General features: G+C 43.4%; 2 protein-coding genes across 5 annotated transcripts; one reads left to right on the top strand and one right to left on the bottom strand.

The window, feature by feature from the left end:
* Window positions 1–182: 182 nt before the first annotated feature.
* On the top strand, window positions 183–4,260 carry gpx3 (glutathione peroxidase 3). Its single transcript, XM_062525275.1, has 5 exons — window positions 183–341; window positions 1,107–1,254; window positions 1,706–1,823; window positions 2,237–2,336; window positions 3,460–4,260. The coding sequence occupies exons 1-5, from the start codon at window positions 258–260 to the stop codon at window positions 3,691–3,693; spliced, it is 684 nt and encodes a 227-aa protein (XP_062381259.1). The 5' UTR covers window positions 183–257; the 3' UTR covers window positions 3,694–4,260.
* Window positions 4,261–4,421: 161 nt separating this feature from the next.
* Window positions 4,422–24,548, bottom strand: tnip1 (TNFAIP3 interacting protein 1). Of its 4 annotated transcripts, none has more exons than XM_062525273.1 (18): window positions 24,482–24,548; window positions 21,059–21,248; window positions 19,572–19,721; window positions 18,651–18,739; window positions 18,363–18,431; window positions 17,043–17,303; window positions 16,761–16,855; window positions 16,196–16,349; window positions 15,320–15,412; window positions 14,949–15,014; window positions 12,865–12,996; window positions 11,359–11,487; window positions 9,897–10,028; window positions 8,586–8,711; window positions 8,111–8,191; window positions 7,619–7,825; window positions 7,135–7,219; window positions 4,422–6,330 (listed from the first exon to the last, which is right to left on the bottom strand). In XM_062525273.1, the coding sequence occupies exons 2-18, from the start codon at window positions 21,216–21,218 to the stop codon at window positions 6,269–6,271; spliced, it is 2,091 nt and encodes a 696-aa protein (XP_062381257.1). In that variant the 5' UTR covers window positions 21,219–21,248; window positions 24,482–24,548; the 3' UTR covers window positions 4,422–6,268. The 4 variants fall into 4 exon arrangements, with proteins under 4 accessions (XP_062381257.1, XP_062381255.1, XP_062381258.1 ...); XM_062525271.1 differs by lacking the exon at window positions 24,482–24,548 and adding an exon at window positions 22,856–22,957; XM_062525274.1 differs by lacking the exon at window positions 24,482–24,548 and adding an exon at window positions 22,856–22,957 and having other exon boundaries at window positions 9,897–10,025.
* Window positions 24,549–26,184: the final 1,636 nt, after the last annotated feature.

Here is a 26,184-nt window from a genome sequence, read left to right as displayed (position 1 = left end):
AAAACATCACTCAGATTTATTTGCATTGTCGAGATGTTTATAAAGACATTCAAGGCCTGTGACACATCTGTAGCAAAATGGTCAATATTGCCAATGTCGCGTATGGTTTTATAAGCTTGATTTTGATTGGTCACTGGTAACAAGTGCGTCACCTTCTTATCATTGTTGTAGGGAGTGGATAAAATAAGAGAGGCAACAATATTTCGGCGATTCACTTGACACGTCCCTGGTGAGAGGATTCTAAAGACTCCTCTATCATGGGGAGCCGAGAGAAAAAGTGGACTGTTCCGGTGGTTCTTTTTGGACTGCTTCAGTTGAGTTTTGGAGAACCTGATTCGCAGGTACAGTACATTCATGCGTCTTTTCCAATTTAACAACAGGACAAACTATTAGGACACAGTGCAAGGGAAATATCTTAAACAAATTATAAATTAATCTGAAAATGGTGCGGATAATTTACAATGCTAAATCTAGATTCGCTTCGACTAGGCTGCCATGCGTAAACAGATGATTTGGTCAATTAAAAAATGGCATCGACTGTCAGAACACTGTCTGTCTTAATTCAGAGAAAATTGTTGAATGGGAGATAAAGTAGTATGGATTCAATAAACCTGACAATAAAATGCAGTGAGAATTAATCCAAAAAGTGTCAGTCGTACTCCTCCACTCTCTCGTCTACGTGTTGCGCGCTTCTGGCAACAACGGTGGAGTTGAGGCGAGAGCAGCACATGTGATCTCCACAGAAACGGGTTAAGTGCAAATGAAACATAGAAACGTAAATTATGTGATAGACATGTACCTTGTTGTTGGTAGAGACTTATGAGTCACTGGAAGCTAGCTTTGGCAAATATTTATCATGTAGGCGTAGACATACAGTACCACTGCAAATAACAGCCAAGATGAAGATCGATTAGATTAGTTATTTTTTCATTCGTGGTTTTAAGGACCTATTAAGAATGCCTGTCGATGGAACTATTTGTGGTAATAGGGCCTTTATGCACAACGTTAACCCTTAACCTGCATGCCATCAATGTCCATTCATGAATACAGTACTTCAACATTATGGACACATGAACTGAAAAATGTGACGCATTCCCTTTTTATAGGTCTGTCCCCCATCTTCTGGCACCATCTACGACTATGGAGCCAACACTATAAATGGGTGTGAGAACATTAATTTCAGCTCGTATGCTGGGAAGACAGTCCTCATCGTAAACGTTGCCACGTACTGAGGACTAACTTACCAGTATGTGGGTAAGTCACGAGCAAATGTTGATTCCAGACGGATGTCCCGGGTTCAGAAAGTACTGTAACAGTCCAGCCATTTGTATCTTCTGCCCTTGCACTTTAAATACAGGCGAGATCACTTAGCTGCCCTACCTGGCTGAAGACTTGTGCTTGTTGTTGTCAGGTGGTTTACTAAATGATGCTGGAACAGATCATGTGGCAGAATTTTACTTTCTGAACCAGAGAGGTCCACCCTTCAATAGAGTAGACTTTTTCAAGAAGTGGGCTACCCTACTATTGCACTGGCCATTTCATATTTTCACTACACTACACCCCACACCTAGAGGATTCGTCCTTATCAGTTGTTTCAGTGACAGCTGTCATTCTCCTCTGTTTGTCTGAAGAATTGGGAAGATATTAGTCAGGCCATATAATGCTGACGTGTTGGTTCTAACATCCCCCTGGTGTCTTTTCACAGAACTGAATGCACTGCACGAGGAGTTGAAGGGTCAAGGATTCACCATTCTTGGGTTTCCATGCCACCAGTTTGGCCTACAAGAGCCGGGCGCAAACCATGAAATTCTGCCCACTCTGAAGTGAGTACTTACATTGTTTGCTTTAATTACCAGGGAACCATTAAGTCTGCCTAAGTGACATTAAGTTGCATGCCGCGCCATGGAGCATTAGCCATATCCAATTTCTGTTGGGAAGAATGAAGAGGTAGAAAGGACTGGAGTCCATTTATTAAAAATCACGCCTTATTCAAGAAAAGCGTCATGATCAGTCCATTTCTTCCAGCTAGTGTGTACTGCCGATTGCCCTCTGCCTCTTAACTCCCATTTATTTTGGAAGGAATTTAAGGCAGACCACCATTTTACATGTACTCCAATGCCTGCTTGTCAAACTCTGAAGACCTAAGGGGATTTCACTGTCCATATTCTATGTATGTTTCCATGTATATATCTAAATCCATGATCAGGTTAAATTAACTGTACATCATATTTTGCAGGTATGCTCGCATAGGCAATGGGTTTGTTCCCAACTTCCAGTTGTTTGAAAAGGGTGATGTGAATGGTGTGAATGAACAACCCCTCTTCAAATTCCTCAAGGTGAGTAACTTCTTAGAACCAAAGATTGTAGAACAGCTCTGTTCTAGAATCTTTGCTTAGAACCATCACATCTAGGCCTTCTGTGGAATGCTATCAAACTGTTCAAACTCATTATTATTGCAGTAGTGCGGATTCATTGCAGATTGAGGTCGGCCCGAATTTATCTTGACAATAACATTTGAGTTTGGGAAATTCGGTCTGGAGTCACTCCATTGAGGCTCTATGCCTGACACGAGCGTGGGCGGGCCCTGAAATCCTATGGGTGTGCTTCATACAATGATGGACAAATGAGCAACAGTAACATAGTCATTCACGTTACATAACACCACCAAAAAGGCTTCTGCTAGGGAAGCAAGATATTTAGATTACGCTATTATAGATATCTGTGGTGCAATCACCTTAAAAGACCAGCAACCTTCGGGTCGCCCGAAAATTCAAATGGGGTCGGGTGAGATATTGGGCATCTTACAATTGACTAGTACATTGCATTAAAGAGATAAATGAAAACCCTCACGATATCCAAGTTCAGTAACTAATTGGATCCTTCATTGCAATCTAGCTATGTAAACATGGACATCCTGCATGAGATCATTATGGGTAATGACACTTGAGCAATATTCCAAACAAAGTAGCAAAACAACCAGGCGAGTTAGTCCAACAAACAAATTTGCTTGTTAGGACTTTGGGGAAAATACCGCTCTCAACTGGATGTTACAGTAGAGATGAGATGTGCGCTCTCTCACATGTTGTGAACGATTGGGGTCATCAACGTTTTGTGACATCAAAATAGGGTCACCCCTGGATTAAGGCATTTGTGGAGAAGAATGTTTTTCCTGTTTTCCCTACGGGAAATGTTTCATTGCTGATCGGTTATGTACAAAGGCATTTTTCCTCTGAATGAGTTGAAACATGCCTCATAATAAAATCCAAATTGCGTAACCAGACACAAATTCTGATAAAAACTCAAGTTCTGCTAAGCCAGGCTATATTTGCCTATATCTGATGAATATCGTCAAGGCCTGTCCAGCAACAGGATTAAGGTTTATGGTTTTAGGTTTAAGAAGGAAGGTCATTTGTAACATATTTTTTTAAAAAAAACCCATATATCTCCTCTTGTCTTTAGAACGCTTGCCCACCTGTTGGAGAGGACTTTGGGGATCCCACGAAAAGGCTGTTCTGGCAGCCTCTCAAAACAAACGACATCAAATGGAACTTTGAGAAGTTCCTTATCGGACCGGACGGAAAGCCTGTGATGCGGTGGTTCCCGAGGGTGAACGTCTCCGAAGTCCGAGCAGATATCCTGAAATACTTCCACACACGCAACTCCCAAACACGCAACTCCCAAACACGTAACTAAATATGAATATGCTCCATCTACTGTCTGACAACACAGAAATCTGACCTCCAGCAACCATTTTCAACATGTCAAATTCCATTATGGCGTATACTCCTAAACAATCTAAAAATTAATAGCGTACTATTAGACGCAGTTTATACATTGATTCTGCTAAATTTCTTCAGTTATGAGGTTAATACACAGGAAATTACTGTAAGTGATAACAACCCCCTCCCCCATAAAAAACTAAACAAAACAAAAATGTAGAAAGTGTTAGAAAGCGAGGCCCTCTGTGTCCACGTGTGTGTGTGTGTGTGTGTGTGTGTCTCCCTGGCAGCAGTAGGTCGTGGCGTCGGTGTGGAGGGTGGAAGAGGGTGCCTATTAGTGACGGTGAGGCCTGAAAGCAGAGACCCTGTGGGGCCTCACCTGAAGGACACAGGGCCAGGGTGGCTCTTCTCAGTGCATTCAAGCCACTCTGGAGCCCCTGTGGAGTCAGGCCTTCTTCCCCAGTACCCCACGGACACACAGTAACTACTGAAGCCTTCATGTATTTGTTTCAATCATTAAAAAAAATCCTTTTGTGGACAAGTGTGTTTGCTTAAATGTGTTTTTTGAGAAGTTGGAAATTGCTACAGTCTTCTGTTAATTATTTGATATTTTCTTTTGGGTAATGTTTGACAGTGGCATGAGCAAAGGTAAAAAACAAGCACAAGCGTATTGAGCGTCAACTTACTTAAATACGATATAAACACATTTAGAATATATTTATTATGCTAGTCAAATACAAAAGGGGATTCACATACGCAAGATGTGCTTTCGCCTACTGGGGGGAAAAGGTTCACTCCAAAAAGCACAAAACTACAATCCAGTCAAAATCACAGCTAAATCAGTAAAGAAAGCAGACATTTCAAAGTGCATTTCAACTGACAACCCTTCCACTTGCAAATCAGAAGGAATTTGATCAACTTTGATGATGAAGACCGTTGACTTGAAACTCAGTACGGTGCAGTCCCAAAGTAACTACCTAGACATGTCTATTTACAAGACACACGTCATACCATATTGACGGCAAGTCTAATTGAATTGCAATTCCGGAGATCACAGGAAACGCAAATCATGGTATTATGCAGGAGCGGAATTATTAAGTCACGCTGATCCTGTTTACCTTCAACGCCGTGGCATTGTGACACATGCACCGTCTGTCTATGACACGCCAGACTGCTTGGAGGTATTAACGAGGCCACGAATAGACTCTTGTTGATCAGCTGTTTGGAGGTAAGAGATCTCGTTCTTACAGGCGAGGCTTTATGACGTCAACAAAAGGCAACTTGCAAGTGGAGATGGATATACATTAGTATAAATCGCACAGCGTCTTTGTAACAGCAAGAAACTCTCAGCCGAGGAGAACAAAATCGGTACAATGTATACACCAACAAATTTACTTTTGCCTTTCCACAGGTTTTGCACAGCTTGCAGAGCAACAATTGATATTGGCCTAATGGTGAGACTACTGTAGCTACTGTTGGTTAGTGGTTAAGCTCTAGCATCAACAGAGCAGGTCCCAGGTCAAGTGTCTACAAGATCTAATACGTTAACAGAAGATGTCACATTCCTATGAGAGCAGAATCGCTCAGAGTAATGGGCTTCAAACGACTACCTATCCTTCAGCACTCCCTGTCTGTTCAAATCCCTTTATGGCTTCCAAATCAAAGGCAGAGGGGGAAATGGGGACTCCTTTCACGCAGAATGTTGGTTTCTACCTCCACGTGTACACATTGCACTTGTATGCATACACTTTACTGCAATCTTTCAACAGCTACAATATACAAGAGGGGGGAGACACTGACAGATACACAAAGAACATCATTACTTAGGACAAATGAAACAATAGTCTATGAGTAACAGATTATAAATAATAATAATAATAATTATAACTATAAATCATTGGTAATTCACATCGATATGATAAAAAAAAAAATCTCTGAATAATTATAGCACATAAAATGAAACTAACTCAGTGGATGAACATCAAAATTACAATCGGTAACAAACTGGCAACCAATCATCTAACAATAACATTCCAGCAGAACGTCACCAGTGCCACCGGATATGCCATTAAGGATAGAACCTTTCCCTTCACTCTATTCCGGACTACGACAACATACCAACTGAAAATTAACAATAGTCCTCAATTAACATTAATGTCAATTTTATGATGTACATCTCATTTATACGAAGCACTCACTCACTGGCTATGGTAATAGTTATGATGGTAAAATAATTTTGATCCTTTAAAACCATCGGTTCCTGCATAGAATTATATAATAACGTATATAATTTAAAACGATATAACTAATAGAAGTTCAATAAATCAAAACAGAAAGAAAAAAAAAAATCCAAATAATATGTCTATATACTCTTGATAGGGAAAACAGTGTCTCACAAATAGGCTTATAAAACTGAAGTATAAACAACATTACAATAGAATATCGATCCAGTAGGAACCTATAGTTCTGACAACCATACCATGCCAACAGAAATGAAACTGCATCTGCTACTAGCCGGGCACCGTCCCAGGGACAGAACGACTGTGCCATTAGTGCTTCCCGGGGTCGATGTTCTGGCGATCCCTTTTTCCGTAACCCGATGCGCTTGCATCTGATGACAAAGGAAAAGGGAACATGTCAATATGTGCATTAACTCCATTTCTGCATCTACCTGGATACATTTCTCTGTGCTACTGTACGCTAGATTTTGAGTTGACATGGCATGTTAACAAGTGAGCGAAAACCCCGCAGCAAATCCCACAACACCAGAAGATTGGAAAATAGCATCACCAGCCACAGAAGCAAGATTAAAAGATCTTACATTCAATCAATGCAGTTGAATCCAAAGCTTAATGGAGCTGAAAGTATGGTCAGACTATACAATTTGTGGCTTCTCTTCCAAAAGACTTGGTCACAGCAGGCGTCTACCACCTCCCCCTGTGCCGTCAACACACAGCATCATGGGGATGCAGCCAGCGTCTTTGGGAGGGTCCTGAATAGCAGGCCCAATTCCAGTCACACACTTCAGAACCCATTTCAGAAGTCCATTCCATTTTTTGAGAATATTTACAGGGAATTACAATTTGGGTGTTTTCCACATTTTCAATTTCCATTATATATCCTTGTAAATTATATAACCTTGTAGCTGGTCTACGTTCAGCTAGATCATAAATTGGATAATTTCAGAAAAAATGTAATATCCTTGTAAATTACATCATCTTGCATTATTAAAACATCAGAGGTACGGACACAAATGTTATTTTTGTGTACAAAACAGCATAATTGAGTTATTAAAAGTGCCACCAGTGCAATGAATCATACTGACTGATGTATTGCACACAAAGATCACACTGTGCGCGGTGCGGTGCGGTGCGGTGCGGTGCGGTGCGGCCCGCGGCGCTGGCCGCTGGCTCACCTGTGTTCTCGGGAGGAGGGCGTGCCGTGTCCGCCTGCCCTCGGTTGCCCCTGGGCGCGGGGAAGGAGGACTGCCAGGGGAAGCCCTGGAACAAGACAGAGCCAGAGCCAGCGTCAGTCAGTCAGTCAGTCAGTCAGCGGGGCAGAGCGGGCATCACGGCTGCATCTCGGCTGCTAAGTGTGTTGTTGTTGTGGGTGTTACATCTTTAAATCTCTCGTCTCGGATGAGCAAAACAAGCACTTCGTTTTTTTTGTTTTGTAGATGAAAACCGAGTAACAAGAACAAACTTATCTTTGGTAAAACCAGAGGCGATGATTTGTGTTACGTTAAATCGTTCTTATACAGTATGTGTGTGTGCCTTTGCATGTTTGTTCCTGAGTGTGTGTATGTATGCATGTGTGTGTGTGTGTGTGTGTGTGTGTGTGTGTGTGTGTGTGTGCATGTGTGTGTGTGTACGCATGCGTGTGTGTGTGTGTGTGCTTACTGGGTTGACGGGCTGGAAGTCTCGGCCGGGTGCCGTGCTGAGGTTGGGCATGCGGGGGGGGAAGTGGATGGGCCAGCCCTCCAGGCCCTGGTGACCCACCTGCACAAACGGCCCGCAGTACGGGGGGCTCATGGGCCCGTTGGGCGCCGCTGCCGCCGCCGCCGCCCCGGTGGTGGGGTCAGAGGTGCGTCGCTCTGGCTGCCCGTCCTGCAAGGTTCCGACGAGAAGTTGTGGTCAGTATAGTAAGAAGAGTCATAGTTCTGAAACGGCATCTTGCCGGTCAAGTAACCGTTTAGTTAAGTTACGTTGTGATTTAATTGTGAAAATGCAACAGTGTTTAATCAATACTGGTAGGCAAGATGGGTCAACAAACGTACATGGTAGAAAAGGGGTATGTTTGCAGTGCTTTGATACACAGAGGAAGGTGATTTTTATTATTATTAAATCAGCCACAAGATGGCGCTGTTGTACAAGGTAAGAGTTGAGGGGTACCTGCTTGTGATGCATCTGCAGCCTCTCCAGCTTACATCTTTCAGATCTCTCTCTCTGACACTCATTCTGGGCTTGGTGGAGCTTTAAAACACACACAAATACACCCACCCCACACACACACATTAACTTTTTCACACTGACACACATTAACTTTTTCACACATCAACATATCGTCATACATAAACATCTGATACTGAAACTGGCTGATCGTCACTGGTGTGACTTGGCCGCCTGAAACACGAGTCAGCCGCAGCTATTTTCAATATTTACTGTAAATACGAGTCTATTTACGGGTGGGGATTTCATGGCCATTCTCTCATAACAGATATTACGCGTGAGGAAACCGCTCAAGTGTGAGCCGCTCCTCAGTGACAAGGCGGGGGGGGGGGGGGGGGGGGGAGTGGGAGGAGGAGGGGTGGCGTGGGGATTTCTGTTCCTCTTTAAAGGAGAAAAGAAAAAAAATCCATGTACCAACCTGGTTAGTTAGATTGGTCATCTGCCCCTGGAGTCTTTCCACTTGGCGTCGCAAGTCTTCCTTCTCCTCGTTCATCCTCTCCCGGTCACTCCTCTCCTTCCTGAAGTCCTCCTCGAAGATCTTCACCTGCAATGAACAGCAAGGAACAGCGGTTACAATGACATAACATGATCATAATAATCAACAGAATAACATGACCCTCTTCAGACAAATGTAAACACGCACGCATTCCCACTGGTTACAGCCTGTCACGGCCAGGATAGCCAAGGTGGACCATGCTCATCACCACCTTAACTGCCTTTAATCTCATTAACATTTTGTGCGCTGACACTGATGTTATCAGTGGAACAAAAAACCTTAAGGGCCGTAATCACACTGTGACTGTGTCATTTCTGCTGTCAGGTCTCACTCTCAAGAAACAAAACAAGATTCAGATTTTTCTCTGTGTGGTTTCAACAAGTGAAACAAAAATGAAGAGAAACAAATCAGCAATTCAGCAAAATGTTAGTCAGAGGGAAAGATTCACCCACAGTAGATGTCCTACACTCCTTTGCCGTGACACATTTAAATTAATTTGCATCAACAGCCAAAAAAATTGTTTGCAATATAAAATGAATCGAATGATCTGACCTCAGAGATAAATGTGAGATCTATGTTTTCATCATAGTTTGTTTGTTTGTTTGTCTGTCTGTTTGTCTGTTTGTTAGCAAGATAACTCAGAAAGTAATGGATGGATTTCAATTCAATTTTCAGCGAAGGTCATAAATGACCCAAGGAAAAAACAATAACATTTTATCGGATCACCGCCGGGATTCCGGAGGCGTTTATGTTTTTCGCTTAGTGGTGTAATGGCATGGTATGGCCATGTGGTGGCGATCTAAATGGTTTACTGTAATTTCCCGACTATTAGCCACGGCTTATACATTGATTTTGCAAAATTTCTTCCGCTTTGTTTCTTTTAACTTGCAGAAAACACTGTCCTGTGGCTTCTACACAATGCGGCTTACAGTATATGCGGGAAATTACTGTAGGTTCAAAGGTCTGCGCTCTCTGAGTGCTTGTGCTTATTTTTATTTATACCTGAAGAGTTGTGCTAATTACCGTAATTTCCCGACTATTAGCCACGGCTTATACATTGATTTTGCAACATTTCTTCAGCTATGAGGCTAATACAGGGGGGCAGTTAATATGGTGCATAAAACACTGTCCTGCGGCTTATACACAATGCGGCTTATATGCGGGAAATTACTGTTATGTTTATTTCTGCTTGTTGATTGAAAAGGACGGCTGGAGATGAGGCGGGGCGTTTACCTGCTCCTTTAGCACTGCTATCTGTGTGAGCGCTTCCTGGTAGCGCAGGTTCATGGCGCCGTCGCCCAGGGTGATGCCTGGCTGCTGCGCCGTGGAGGGCGAGTGCAGGTTTAGGGCTTCTTCCAGAGCCTGCTTGCACACAGATACACACAGATACACACAGACACACACAGACACACACAGACACAGACACAGACACAGACACAGACACAGACACAGACACAGACACAGACACAGACACAGACACAGACACAGACACAGACACACACACACACACACACACACACACACACACACACACACACACACACACACAAGATATACTCCAATTTAGATTATGCAGTTGCTGAACTATTTACTACAAACTACTTAATTGTGAAAAGTATTTAAAACTGGTATAATGAACTACCCTTAAAAGGATCAAGAGACTGTCTACAGTACGTCACAACCACTGTATGCGTGTTACATTTTAACAAATGTTGTCTTAAAAGGAGTGAAGTTCATCTTTTTTTACAATGCCCATGAAACACCTTTTACTGATCAAGACATTTACAGCAGACATGACACAAAGCAGTACGTGGCTGATGTTTTTGTATGAGTGTGTACGCAAGTGGGAAAGCTATCATTAGAGCAAATAAAAATGTGTTAATGAGAATATGGATCAGTGAGTAAATGTGTGTGTGTTTGCGTATGCGTCGATGGGAAAATACAATTAAAACTAATTAACATTTACTAAGAGAATATTGCTGATGAAATGATATGATAAACAATGTCAAAGACTAACTGTATGTGTTGTATTGGATAACCAATAACTGTATTGGATCTAGGGCTGCAACGATTAATCAATTAGTTGTCGACTATTAAATTAAATCGGCAACTATTTTTATAATCGATTTACCGGTTTGTGTCATTTTTTAAAGAAAACACAAGAAATTCTTCGATTGTAGGTGTGTGTGTGCATGCGCATGTAGGTGTGTGTGTGTGTGTGTGTGTGTGTGTGTGTGTGTGTGTGTGTAGGTGTGTGTGTGTGTGTGTGTGTGTATGTAGGTGTGTGTGTGTGTAGGTGTGTGTGTGTGGTGAGTGCGCATGCATGTGTGCATGCCTACAGTGCGTGCGTGCGTGCGTGCGTGTGTGTGTGTACACTAACTCGGTTCAGGCGCTGGATCTCCTTCTCCTGGTACTCCCGCTGCTTGGTGTGTGTGTGTGTGTGTGTGTGTGTGTGTGTACACTAACTCGGTTCAGGCGCTGGATCTCCTTCTCCTGGTACTCCCGCTGCTTGTGTGTGTGTGTGTGTGTGTGTGTGTGTGTGTGTGTGTGTGTGTGTGTGTGTGTGTGTGTGTGTGTGTGTGTGTGTGTGTGTACACTAACTCGGTTCAGGCGCTGGATCTCCTTCTCCTGGTACTCCCGCTGCTTGGTGTGTGTGTGTGTGTGTGTGTGTGTGTGTGTGTGTGTGTACACTAACTCGGTTCAGGCGCTGGATCTCCTTCTCCTGGTACTCCCGCTGCTTGGTGAGCGGTAGCAGCTGGTCCTGCAGGTAGCGCACCTTCTGTTTCAGCTCACAGGTCTCCGACGTCAGACACTCCTTCTCACCCTACACACACACACACACAAAAAAACACACACACTTCAGTGGCCTGTACAGACGTGCAAACACCATCTTTAGAAAGCTATAAACAATCCAAACCAAGGAACAAGGAAGGGGTATAGACCAATTTGACTGGCCACTCAATATCAATATTTTTGAAGACCAAAACCGAATCGCGGACAGCATCTTAAAATCATTGGCCCTCATGTGCTTCTATGCGTCATACGCATGACTACATTCAAACGCTTACTGGAAACACGTGTGAATAAAGACTATGATACAAGACCTCACAGTGGTCAGCGTATGCAAATCCTGTGAACATCATAAAATCCCCAATCACTCAAAAGGGACATCAGGTTACGAGACTACGAAAGTTCGGTCTCGTAGAGGTTTTGAGGACGTTTGCCACCACAACTGCTCGAACTGATCTGGAGTCTTTTTTTTTTTTTTTCAGTACAGGTGAGACTCGTGTGGGAAAGGGGAAAAAACCGAGTCCTTCTCACGGTGGAAGTGATACGGGGAAACGCACCACGTGAGAAACAGGTAAGAAGAAGTGCACAAACCAGTATGCGAAATACAACAGTGTTACTACGAGACGCTCACAACTCCCGCGTGAGATACTACTGTAACATGGCTCTAACTTCAGAGGAGCGTTTTTTTTTTTTGTGCACACAAAAACCATACTCAATGAGTCATAAAATAATTACTTTGTTCAAGGTACAACAGCTATTCTGATAGGTCATGAGGAAGAGATAAGGGAGCAGAAGGTGTTCATGCAACACGTTCAAGGCCACAAACACCACAAAACGGCACGGCCGTACAACAGGTAAGACAGAAGCGCTTTCCTCGAAACAGTAGCCGTGCCACTTCAGTGAGCTTACGACCTGTTTGTACATTCCGTGGACATGCCTGGCACCAACAGTGGAGCTCGTGCCAGCTACTGTGCCACGCACGTACTTGTCTTCCCCAAAGGCCCGCGAGCATCGTGCCACAGCGGGCTGTCAACACCTCCCGTGATAATGAGAGGCAGATAGACAGACGGTGGCCCCGGGCTAATTCTTGCGGCCCAAACTACAGAATCGGCTTTCCTTCTAAGAACTGTTTCCGAGCCAACTACTTAACGCGAGGGCGATGGGCTCTGTTTACGGGAGTCTGGCGCGAGTGCCAGAGCACCTGATTCGCTTCTGGAGCACCCCAGGGGCACGGGGTAAATAACAGCATCAATCATTCTAAACGAGTGTAAATACCCCTCTGCTGGGGCAAGTGGCAGGCGAGGGGGGTTATCTGACCTGACCGCACAGTACCTGGGAAGGTATGGGGGGGGGGGGGGGGGGGGGTTGGTGGGGTATTTTAGGTAAGGTATGCACGCTGGGAGGGACTCACCTGCACGTTCTCGATCTTGGACTTGGCGAGCAGCAGCTTCTTGTCGTAGTCGCGCTGCCTCTGCTCCCGTTCCGTCTCCAGCTCCAGCACGGCCTTCTGGGAGTCGGCAAGCCGCTGCCGCAGGTCTGTGATCTGGGAGGAAGAAGGGCAAGGGAGACCATCAACAAACAGTCAACCAACAAAGCGCACATGGACGCATCAACTGATTGCTGACCATCAGTTGATTATTTACACACACACACAATACACACATATAAAGGAGTATACAGATCTTCATGACTACTGTATGTCAATACATAGGAATAGCAGGGGCTACAGATACTGCTACAAGAAACCTGTTTAAAAACACTTTGCTGACCAAATTGATTCATGTGTTATAGGGTCAAACCAATGACATTTTGACACATTCTGACAACAGAGTTTCAGTTTGCTCATCTTGTGCGACAGCGGCCTACAGATTAACACACAAGTATTTGACAAGAGAAACGTCACCATTCGCCGTCGCCTTTCAAAATCATTCAGTGCTATAGTGAGGACTCTTATCTATTGTACTGATCTAATGATCTGAAACTTCCTGTTGCTCTAACTCAGGGGGTTTACGATATACATTCGATTCATCTCGTCACAGTGATGTTTCATTGTTTGGCTCGGACGTGGCGTAATACAGTCACTTCGTGCCACACAGGACAAGTGAGTACGACGCTGACCTTTCTGTAGTGAATCTCAGTATCACTGTATCGAGGGTAGACCCTACTGGCTTTAGACAGTCTTCTGTCTAGGCTGACTAGGCTTATTTTTTTAATACTACCCTCGAAGAAGCAGAAAACATGTTTTCAAATGAGTCAGGCCATTGTCTGGAAACAAAGACGCATGTAAACAGGTTCAAAGGCCGGATTTTATTTTTGTTCCAGTCGGTGTGTGTGTTTGTGCGCACAGGCCGCGTGACGTCAACGCGACAACGTACGGATACACATACAGTACACAAACACACACACAACCAAAAAAAAAAAAAAACAGCTTTCAAGCCCATTCGAGACAGCAAACCACTGCCATTCTTATTGCAGTCACCACAGCAGACCTGGATCTGCGTAACTTTGGGCTCCCCCCACATTATGCCCCCCCCCCTCCACCCTATCCCCCCACCCCCCCTCGCCACGGCAGGAAGTTGGCGGGTACCAGAGAGGTGAGGGAAATTCTGTTTGAGGTGTGACAGGAGGGATGTGGCCTCTGCAATTTTTTTTTCAAAAGCTGTCAAAGCGAACAGAGATAGGACCGCGAGAGAGCGAGCGAGCGAGTAAGAGAGAGAGAAAGCGCAAGAGAGAGTATGAGCTAGAGAAACAGAAATAGTGACAGACGAAAAGCTAAATAAATGCTCAGTAAATGGTTTTACAGGGCTGTCTGAATGGGGTAACAGCAAGAGAGAGAAAGAGGGAGAAGAGAAGAGAAGAGAGAGAGAGAGAGAGAGAGAGAGAGAGAGAGAGAGAGAGAGAGAGACTGATGAAGTCACGGTCACAGCAAAAGTAAAATTTAAGTTATTTTTTTTTTTTTTTTTTTTTTTTTTAGCAGTTATCTAAAGTGACGTGGAATCGCAGCGGCGGGTTCAGGATCTGAGCCTGGGCAGACCATTGGTGCTCCAGATGCCCACCGGAGACAGAAAGAGAGGGAGGTATCCACTGGACTGGACCGGAGCCCTCTCCAGATCCTCCAGGACCGAGTTATTACTGTAGTTCCATCCATTAGCTCCACACATCAGACTTTTCTCTCACAGTAAGTGTGGAAGCAGCATAAGCAAAAAGCATGTCTCGCGTTCTTTTACCACAGACAGAATATTTGAATCCCGCACTTTACCCGACCAGTTTCCATTTTGATAATCTAATCTCATTTAGAGGAAATCCATGCAAAAATAAATACATAAAAAACGAAAGTAATGTGGACAAAGTCCAGGTGCTAAGGCACTGATACTAATCTTATTTCTTTTGTCTCCACAAATGGACTCCAATACTGGATCGCTCTTTTGACTCCAAAACAAACAAAACTCTCTCTCTCTCGCGCGCTCTTTCCCTCGTGGATATATAAAATATTACCTTCTGTTCAAACTGGGTCTTCATGGCGGTCCACTGCACATCCCATTGCTTATTCACCTCCAGAACCTGAGAACAAAGCACAGAAACCGGTTGACCATGCATGCATACTGTACCATGCATGTTTATTCTACTCTGCTGCACTGATATACAGTAGTCACCCAGAATGAGTGTGTGTGTGTGTGAGTGTGTGCGTGCAAGTGTGTGTGTGTCTGTCTGTCTGCATGTGTTTGTATGTGTGTGTGTGTCTGTGTGTGTGTCTGTGTGTGTGTGTGTGCACACATGATTATGTATATGCGTCAATGTGTATTTCTCGTCTGCTGCCCTTCCCCTAAAAAAGAGACTCTCTACGTGAGCGATGGAAGGGAGCTTACGTCTTTCCTCTGCTTCTCCAGAAGCTTGATCCTCTTCTCATACATCTCTGGGTCACAGGTCTTGGCTGGGGTTTTCTCAAGCACTTTCCCAGTCTGGATAGAGAATGGGACTTCCTCTTAGTAAACAGCATTCTGACCACCAGACCATCAGGCATTAGGAAATTGATGATACTGAATTACCACATTTATTTGGGGTTTAGTTCCCAAACAGTTTTTTTGTTATGATCATAAGCGGTAGTATTTCAACATCCTTCCACCACAGATGTACTCTTGCACAACAGCTGAACAGTAATACAAAGCAAAACTCCACTTGTCAGCAATGAATGACCAGACTGTGAAACTCATTACTATTAATTTAAAAAAAAAAAAAGGGGAAATTACACAGACATGACAAGAAGCTGGAATGGGGTGGGACTTTAACGGTTTTCCCAACACAGCTAGTGGTCAAGTTGACTCAGGAGATGAGCATGATGACAACCCTCCCTTTACGACTATCCCAAGAACACAAAGGTAAACTGGAACTGCTTTCACATAATTTGAAATGAATGTCAAATGTTTGATTAATATCAAAAACTTAACTAATAAATCACAATCCCTCATGGGTATGACTCTTAAGATCATGACTGAGCTACCAATCTGAGCCTGGATTGTAATATATCAATGTACAACGTAGGACAGTCATAACTTGCTTTGTTCCATCATAACATCACTGGAGTGCCTCTGCTGATTTGACTAACCAGATGAAGTTATGAATAAAAGTACCCCAAACACTACATGGGTATTTTGAGACTCTAGGTAGTGAAAAAAAAAAGATTTGAGAGAACATACTGTAGCACCCTAGAATCGTTCTAGAACACACAGAGTTCCGTTCTTTACCTGCTGCGTCATCATGGTCACCTCCACCTTGGCTTTAGCCGGTTCCTCTTTGGCGGGTTCCTCCTTGGGCTCGGACGCTCGGGCCTCCTGCTTGTATGTGGCCCCCGGCTCTCCACCTCCGGCGATCTGCTCCTTCAGCTTCAAGTTCTCCTGCCTGTGGAGGACACGTCCGTGTGTGTGTGTGTGTGTGTGTGTGTGTGTGTGTGTGCCAGAGCAAAAGCGAAAGTGTGAGTCAAGAGGGGCTGAGCAAGTACTGAGATTCCCGTAGAGGTCATTCGGTCAGTTTAGAACAAAAGTATGTTTGGGATTTATGGAGGCGGGGGGGGGGGGGGGGGGGGGGGGGTCCTTCCATGGAAAGACCCTGCAATACCAAAAACAAAACCATCAAAAAAGGAGATGCAATTTATTGTATCCTGTTCTTGGAAGTCTAAAACCTTGCTTGTCACAGTTTCTTTTCTTTTGTCAAATATCAGGTCACACAGGTATTTTTGCTCTCCGTGGTAAATGGTGAAAGGTCAACTTTTAGAAGGAAACAAAAAGATGTGTTGCACGGCAACCGGCTTACCGTAGTTGCTCTAAGTCCCGGTTCCTGTACTGCAGATCCTCCTCCATTTTCTTTCGGAGTTCGCTATTCTCTTGCCGGAGTTGTTCACAAAGAGTCTATATTTTCACAGACAAAATAAACGGAGAAGAACAAACAAGAACTTAAAAAAAACGTGTTGACAGAGAGTACAGTACAGTATATAGGTCTATGTGTAAATATCTGTGTGCGTGTGTTTCTGTGTGTGGGCGCACGTGTGTGTGTGTGTGTGTGTGTGTGTGTGTGTGTGTTGGGAAGGGGGCTTACCTGTAGGAGCGAGGTCCTCTGCTCGTTCTTCTGCACCTTGGAGGAGAGGTGGTGGAACTCGACGGCCATGCGTCCCAGGTGGGCGAGCAGCTGGTTGGGGTTGGACTCCTCGGCGAACACGCTGAAGGAGCTCTCCAGGCGCTGCAGCTGGCTGGCCAGCTCCATGTTCTCCTGCGGCAGGTGCGGCACTGACGCCGACGACGTGGACGCCGCCGCCGCCGCCAACGCAGACGCAGACGCGGACACGGTCGCAACGGGGGCCTGGAGAGGGAAAGACCGGGACGGCACAATCAGTGGGCGAGCCAGTCAGACTCTCCCCTCCCGGCCCTGACTCACCGAATCCACCTCTTTGTGTCACCACACCTGACTAAGGCCAGCGCTATGGGGCTTCTTGAGACAGCCGGCTATTACACAGAGAGGAATTTCAGATATTGCTAACGGACCTAGAGTCACAGTGAGTGTGTGTGTGTGTGTGTATGTGTGTGTGTGTGTGTGTGTGTGTGTGTGCGTTCAGCTATAGTTAGCCTGGCTGCCGTTCCCATGATGAGTCAACACACACACACACACACACACACACACTCACACTGTGTGTGTGAATGTGTGTGTGGTTCTATTCATGTTAATCCTGTGGATTCCCTATTGAGTCAATCTGGACAGGCACAATAGATGAAAAGTGTTGTGTCACCAACTTCAATATGAGCCGCCCTGAAAAGGAAGTCATGCAGGACACACTGTGGCCCGAAGCCATGCTAACAAGGTTCGCAATTAGCGACCATAAAAGGCTACAGATTACACAGTGTTCAGAAACAGGAGCAACAGCTGTCATCCAACACTTTGGGCAAACACGGTAGCGAAAGCTTGACCGGTCGTATCCTGCGGTTGCTCAACACGTGTCCATGGCCAACCATGAAGTAGGGAAAGCAAAACTTAAGGATGAAACGAAACCTAAGCACCTCTAGTACGCCCACTTCATACTCCTCGGTCACTCTTCATCTGAACCGATATGAACATTTTCATTTTCCATTCAAGGAGGACAGTATACTGGGAACTTATCACTATTACTTAGGATGAGAAATGTGTTACAGACAGTGTTGTTTACCAAGTGTGTGAGTACTATGTATGACTAAGGTTTTACTATGTTATATTGACATTGCCTAACGAATCAGAATTAAGCTAAACCAAGATAGTGTCTCGTGTCGAGTGGACTATGTGTGGTTGACAAGGCTACAGGATTCAGCACTGCGAGAAGAGGAAAAATAAAGTCGCTGGAAGTTCCGAAAAGTCCACACATCCCTGAAGCCATAAAACACTGGAACGCACCGCTTGACTTTCAGTGGCTGCAGCTCCGCGGTCTTCCATATTCACAACCTCAAACTCTGAAGACACTTCCTGTAACACACACACAAAATAACACATGTGAGAAATTACTGAGTTTCTTTAGAAGATACAGACCCTTGCTGCAAAACCGGAGACAAGATTAGCTGATGCACTGCTTGAGAAAAGCACAATATTGAGCAATACAGCGCTTTTTTTTTCTCTTTTTCCTATAATCAGCATGTATTCAGTACTGTTCTGATGGGATGGGGAGGAAGGCACGCATTCACTCACATTGAGGTCTGATTGGACAGCCTTCGCAGTCATGCATTCCCGCGTTTCTGTGCAATCAGCACTCGGATGAGTGTGGTGTTTGGCATGGCCTGAGGGGAATTTACACAGAGGGAGAGAGAGCGACAGACAAGAGTCGTCATCAGAAGAGCACAGCAGCGAACCACAAACCAAAACAATCCAAACGATATATCCCTCTTCAATAACTTCAAGATGCTAACAGTTTTTAAATTAGGTCATGAGGAGATGCAGACATATCAACAAAAAAATAAACTTGCCATGTAAAACTTGACAGACTCTGCTTGATCAACATACCATCACACAAATAATTTATATAAACCTTCTCCCCCAAATCTTAACCTACTGTAAGATTTTTGTTTGCAATCCCAAGCGCTTTCACATCTACAGTATTCTAGGCAAGGACTTGACCTGAAACCTCATATCATTAAATATTTTCTTAAGGAGGCATGTCTGGTGTGCCGACTTTAATGTTATCGCCATGACCTTTCCCTTTAGTCCAACACCCAAAACTTAGGCTACTTGCCCTGGATTACCGTGCCTTTTGTACACTTTTCGCAATCTCAAGAGCATGCCTTGCAATCTCAACAGTATCTACCGTACTTTCACAAGTATTAGCTGGAGTCTATTAATTGATTTTGCAAAATTTCCTCAGCTATGAGATTAATACATGGGAACAGTTAATATGGTATCAATATGGTTTTGTTTGTTTAACTTGCATAAAACATTTGTCCTGAGGGTTATACTCACTATTATACTTGAATTTCCCCTTGGGGATCAATAAAGTATCTATCTATCTGTATCTATCTATCTATCTATCTATCTATCTACGCGGCTAATACAAAAGAAATTACTGTATGCACAGGTCAAGAAACACATCAGAAGCTCTTGGCCCACGGCTCTCACCCTGAGTCTCTGTCTGGACGGGGGTCCCCATGCAGAGGCTGGATGCGAAGCTGGGGGTGGAGGACTTGAGAGCCTCGTTGTCCCGCACCAGCTCCTCCACCCGCTTCCTCAGCTTGGACGCCTCCATCTGGGACTCCTCCAGCAGGTCTCCTGAGGGACAGACCGCAGAGGGAGCGAGGAAGGGAGGAGTAGAGAGGGAGAGAGAGAGAGAGAGAGAGATGAGGGAAGGAGCAATAGAGAGAAAGAGAGAGAGAGGGAGGCATACAGATGTGAGGAATGGAGGGATGGAGAGAGAGAGAGATGAGGGAAGGAGGGGTAAAGAGAGAAAGAGAGAGAAGGAGGCATACAGATGTGAGGAATGGAGAGAGAGAGAGAGAGAGGGAGGGAAACATAGGCATAGGAGGAATAAGAGACAGAGATGCAAGTACCGTTACAAAACACAGTGTGCATCTGGCACGCAGCTCTTCACCGCCCATACAATCTATCAAACAAACTCTCTGTACTCAGATCACACGGCACCACAAGAGGAACTGGTCAGGGCACATTTTTTCTTTTTTAAATATGATGGGGGCACGTCCTAAAAAGGTCACATTAGGTCACAAAAGGTCCAAAATTAGATGCCAAGTCTTTGAACTCCCATTTTTCGGTTTCAAATAGTACCTTTTTAAAAATAGATACCGAATAATCAAAACAGAGAACTATTAGGCTACCTCTCTCTACACCGCCCCTCATTTAGCTGTACCACTATTCACAGTCATGAGCCTATCATACTGTCATACCTATTACTGTACAATCATACACTTTTATCCCAAGAGTGCTACAGTACTGGGAAGTCATAAAAAAAAATCACTTAACATGATTGAGATCCCCTCACCTTATTTCATCACTTCTCTTCTTGGAATACTTCCATGACTAATCTCAAGGCTTTACCAAACCCAAATGACAAGTGTGCAACAACATGACCTCACTGCCTGACAAAATGAGATGATCATGACACAAGTTCACATGTGAAAAGGGAAGCCAAACGCTATGTAACCTCTCATTACCGACATGAAACCAACAAAACATCCTCCACAGTAATACCAGTCCACCATAATGCTGATCGCTATAATCCATGACATACAGTCAGTTCTAGAATGAAATGACCCAACCCCCTGCCCCCCGAACCCCCACACTCCCCCCGCCCCGTGTGTCATTCCACACGTAGGCTATTCTACCTAGAAACCAAATCTCCATGGCACAGCATCTCATCTCTTTCCACCTGTCAAGCCTCAGACAAACACACCAAAATAGACTTGACACATCAATTCAGATTCAGATTCAGATTCAGAAAGTTGTATCTGTCCCAACACTGGGCAATTCAGTTTCACAGTACTTGGTCTCAATAAATAAATAGAATAAATAAAGGGTAAAAGGACTAAAATATCATAAATAAAGAAGCACTTAGGGGCCAGACGTGTAGACGAATGCCTTGGGCTTTGGCTCACCGAGACTCTTGAGGCCCTTCATGCGCTCCCGTAGTACGCTGTTCTCCTCCAGCAGCTGCCTGTAGCTGCCGCCGGCACTGGCGCTGCTGGACTCTTCGCGGACTTGGCACTCGCTCCCACCGGGGTCGTAAATTCGGTACGGGCCCTTTCCCTCCATCATCGCCTTCTCAGCACTGAGCAAGCATCACTCCTGGACCACAGAGGGGGTTGAGAGAAAGGGAGAGAGGGAGACAGAGAGACAGAATGAGAGAGAGAGAGAGAGAGAGAGAGAGAGAGAGAGAGGGACAGAGAGAGACAGAAACAGTTGGAATGCAGCTCAACATTCACATGTGTTTTCATTTTTTTGTTTTTCCATATTTAAAGATCTGACAAATGACATTGTTCGCCAGGCCTGCTACGACCTCCTCTGGGTACCGATTACATCTTTGGCTGTGTACTTCACATATGCGTTGACCTTTTGCAATTCAAAAGTCTGACATTTGAATGAGTCCCTTGCAGAGCATTTTTGAGTTGCTATTTTAAACCAGGTGATTTGAATGGACATGCCAGCTATAGTAAAATCAGGAACAGTAGCAGAGGGACCTCTTAGAATAGCGGGGGATTCCACCCACATAAAGATATTGTTGAAGCACTTCGGCTATATTCATCAATGGTTACTGTGTTTCTTGTTATCGCAGTGTCTTACTGGTAAGGAAGTCCATTATGAACATCCCTGTTCCTGCTAAGCAACACGGTCAGCTACTGTACAAATGTCAATCAAAACAACAACACAAACGGAATGACATTGACTCTACTGGCTTCTGTTTAGTCTTTGCCAAGAGTAGGCCTACAAGATGACCAACAGAAAGGTTTTGTCCACTGTCTTGCTGCCCTCCATGCACAGTTTGAAACTGCCAAGCACAACCTCAACTGCCACGAATTAGCTGAAAACATGAATAGATGCTACATTGTCACGACACATACAGCAAGGCCACCAACACAGCAGAGGTAACGTTAGAGCAGTGACTAGCGACAACATAAGATTTACATGCCAACTTAGCCATGACAACGTCGTGGTTTCTTTTTCATTTTCTCGGCCGACTGACATAAGTTTTCCGAGGAACAATCGAATGTCAAACCGATAGCTAGCAAGCTTGGTTAATGTCACCATCGATAGCTAACCAGTGCAACAGCAAGCTATCGATCCATGGCTAATAATCTAACATTAAAGTTAAACGTTACCAATAATTGTCAGGAGATAAATCTGTGTAATCTGGTGACTAATCGTTAGCAACCACTTCCAAGTGACTAGACAATACAAGCTAGCTCGCCATCATAGCAATCTTTGATAGATATGCTAGCTATGCAAAATGTACACAACAAACACGAACCATCTGGTGTGTTGGCAAGCTGCTTTTCAGCCAGGTATGGTTGGACACTAGGTCGCAACATTAACGTGAACGTTATTTTTCATGTAACATTAAAGCTGACAAGACACATCAAGCTAGACATCGTAGAATTACCCCTAATCATGATCCTTGGGTTTGACACATGAAGCTGTAGTTCTAACTGTTAGCTGAATTTAGCGAAGTTAGCTATTGCCAAATTGCTAACGATATTTTCTTGAACAGGTTACCCAGGCATTAACGTTAATGTTAAATAACGTTACCTTGGTCAGCTGTTGACTACACGCTTACTTCCTACGACAAAGCAAGTCATACAATATAAGCCATCCTTGTGTCAACATAAAGAAACAACTGCCTCTAGTCTAAAACAAATAGACATAGGCTACAATTCAAACGAGACGGGACAAGCTACCTTTCAGACGGAGAAGTATCTTCGTTTGTCCAAAAAAATTGCGGAAGTCCATGTCGTAACCAGGGAAATTCCACCTTGATGTAAACAGCCATGGTTGACAGCCCAATGAACCAATGACGAGCTTAATGCTGTTTGCTTATTTTAATATTTAAAGACATAGTTCAAAATTACCAGATCTTTTTGAGTGACAAGTGTCAAAGTGTCAAAACAGAGTTGTTAGAATTGAAATGTTTTTTAGAGTGGTAAAGTCTGTTGTTCAATTGAATTGGGCTATTTATGATAAATGTTCTAAGCAAATGATAAGTATGCTATAGGCACTCTGTTTTCATCCTTCTTGGTTTTTTTTAAAAGTTATTTCCCAGCCAAGATATAAATTAGTGATCCTTGTCCCTCCATCTAGACATGCACTTACATGTAGCCTACTTGAGTCTGGTAGATTAATTGTCTGTGCATGTTACCAAAAAATGAATTAATCTGACTCATTTCCTAAAATGTTTCAGTGATGACATGCTGGAGACCATGCCAATAGGCTCAACAAATCATGTTAAATGCTGTTGAACATCTTAAACTGTTTAATACAGCCTACAGCCTACAGCCTAAGAAAGTAGCAGTTTGACTACTGTCATAACCTCCACGTTAGGCCTACTTTCATGATATGAATTAGTTGTATGCCTAAGTAGCCTATATTTTGTGTGATAAACCTTTAACAAATAGGCTATAGGCTATTTGGCCTGCAGACAAAAACTAAATCACATATTGTATTTATTGTTTATTTATTTATTCAGCTTTCAGAATTAGGCCAACAGTGAGTGTCAAAAGTGCACGGACTGCTGTTCAGACTCCTAGAAAGATTTCATGCTCTTATAACACAGCATTTATAGCTGTGTAGCCTATTACAATGAAAGACCCAATTCTTTCCTATGAGTCCTTCTCGGTTGTTCTGAACTATTACCTTGAATGTCGCACCTAAGGAATCTAGGGATTGAAAACGGAGCGCAGCTCAACCCTGTAGGCTATATTTTATTTGAATAATGACCCATGACCAAAATTTTTGGACAATCAATCTTTTTGTTAAAAAAAATCTATGATAAAACAAATTTAACAATCAATATGAACTACAGCCTATACAGTAGTAGTTAAATTAGAATATCAAGGCAACACCCCATACCAACTAAAATTTAGAATTGGACTATAATTTATAATATTACCAAGGCAATACTGTCATACAGTATGTGAGTATTCACATCTATATGTTCTGATATGTCAGTACATTACTGCTCGCTTAGGCCTACACATCGTTTTCAAGTCTCCAATATTGCCACTGTTCTAACTAAACGCCATACTGGTTCACAGTGCCTTACAAGATAACAGAGGCAAACAAAGTAAGTCAAAACTCAATAGATTATTAGGCTATGGAAGAAAACATACATTCACCCCTTTTATAAACAGGAAACCTCTGAGATTACTGCACGCAATGTTGTGCAGTCTGTCACAAAAATGAAAGAAGCTTTAAAACTTAAGAAACAATGACAATTTGCAGCAACAACAAAATAAATCAGATGATTATACTGTAAAATCACTCACATCTTTTTTTTGTATGAGAATGCAAAACAAACAAACACTCACCTACACACTTTAGCTTGTGTCCGAGAGGCGTTTTTTAAGGAAACTGGTGGCTGGGGGGGAAGCGAATTCACTGTGTTTAGACAGCCGGGGATTTCCCACTTAGTGAAAGGCCCTGATATTTTCAGCTCAAAAGGGGGGACCTGGTGTCTGTCCAAGAAGTTGATTCGCTCTAGTTAAACGGTAACAGAAAACAGCAACAGTTTGTACAATTATGTTGCTTATCCCCTGCAATAACAAATAATACTATTTGAATAGTATTACTGACTTCAACGGTAGAGCATAAATATTCTGGTGTTTATAAGTGCAGAGATGCACATCTTCTGGATGGGTGGGTTAACCAGTCCATCTTCCCCATGCATAAAACACTTTCTTATTGCTTAATTGCAGCATTAAAAAGTGTGGAACAACCATGGTCGGGCAACGTGTCAAATTGAATAAAAGCAGTATGACGATGCTGCTTCCCTTCAGGGAAAACCTGTGCAGTACATTAAACACCTGCATCCCCTATGGTTCCCCAGCCTGAGGCAATATGTGGGACACAGTGTTTTCTTTTGACAACACATTCTATTTTGATTTGCTTGGGTTAACTACAGAACTACAGATTATTTAATGAGCTTGCATGACTTTACAGTAAGTACTTTCCTCTGAAACTGAAACCAATAAATAGACTAAAGCAAAAGATTCTTAGTAACTGTGATTCTGTACAGTTAGAATAAATATATTTGTTATAGTCAAAATCGTGTAAAGATTCTGGTGATTCAATGATTCTATTCAATTTGAAATGCAATCATTATATGATCACTGCAAAAAAAAAAAAAAAAAAAAACAGAACACATGTCTGCATAAGACTATGATTATTGATTATCAACCGATACTTTTATTTAAACTACTGTGGTGCCAAGTACTGTGCTACTCTGATCTGCACTGTGACTGCAAATCTCATGCACACATTACTGATGTTGCGACGCAGTTTGGCCTACTGCAGGGGATTTCCTAGCCTCACTGTTTTTTTTTTCTTTTTTTCTTCTTTCCTCTTTTAACTCAAAGATGGCCTGACAACAGCTGCTCTTACACACGCACATGCAGCCAAATAAGAACGAGCAATGGCATGGCGAGCTCTGTGTCTTTGTCAGCGGCTATTCTGTCAAGAACAGACACAGTTTGAGTGCCATCATTCCTAATGCCACCATAGAGGTTCAGGAATAGTTTTTTTTTTGCTTGTTTTTTTTTTGGAGAGTAGGGGTGAGGGGGCTAGTAAGGAATAAACATCAATATTCCCATGAAGTGGCGTGTGTGTGTATGTGTGTGTGTGTGTGTGTGTGCGTGTGTTTGGGGGCAGGAAAGGCACATGAATGAGGGACAAAAGACAGACTGTGAATGTCCATCTTCATGAAATCAACAAAAACATCCTCAGTTATCGGAAACTCAGAAGTTTGCCATCGCCATGTGACTGTGGTGTGGTTGCTTGTGGAGACAGGATTGTACATACCCTTCAATCGTAAACTCATTGGTCTGTTTACGATCAGAGAACAGATCCAACCAGCTTAACAACCTGCCCGCTGGCCGCACAATTGAGAATAACGATCCATGAAATACATAAAGGCATTAAAATACCTTTGCAGCTCATGCAGAGAGTTTCAATTGTACCCTTGTAAAAAACAGTTGACTTGGTGTTCAGCTGTTTCAGAATGAAAGAAAGTCGT

This window comes from Sardina pilchardus, chromosome 21 (genome assembly GCF_963854185.1).
Source record: "Sardina pilchardus chromosome 21, fSarPil1.1, whole genome shotgun sequence".
In the NCBI taxonomy this organism is placed as follows: domain Eukaryota; kingdom Metazoa; phylum Chordata; class Actinopteri; order Clupeiformes; family Clupeidae; genus Sardina; species Sardina pilchardus.
Note: the sequence above shows the minus strand (reverse complement) of the source record. Positions and strands in the feature narration are given on the sequence as shown.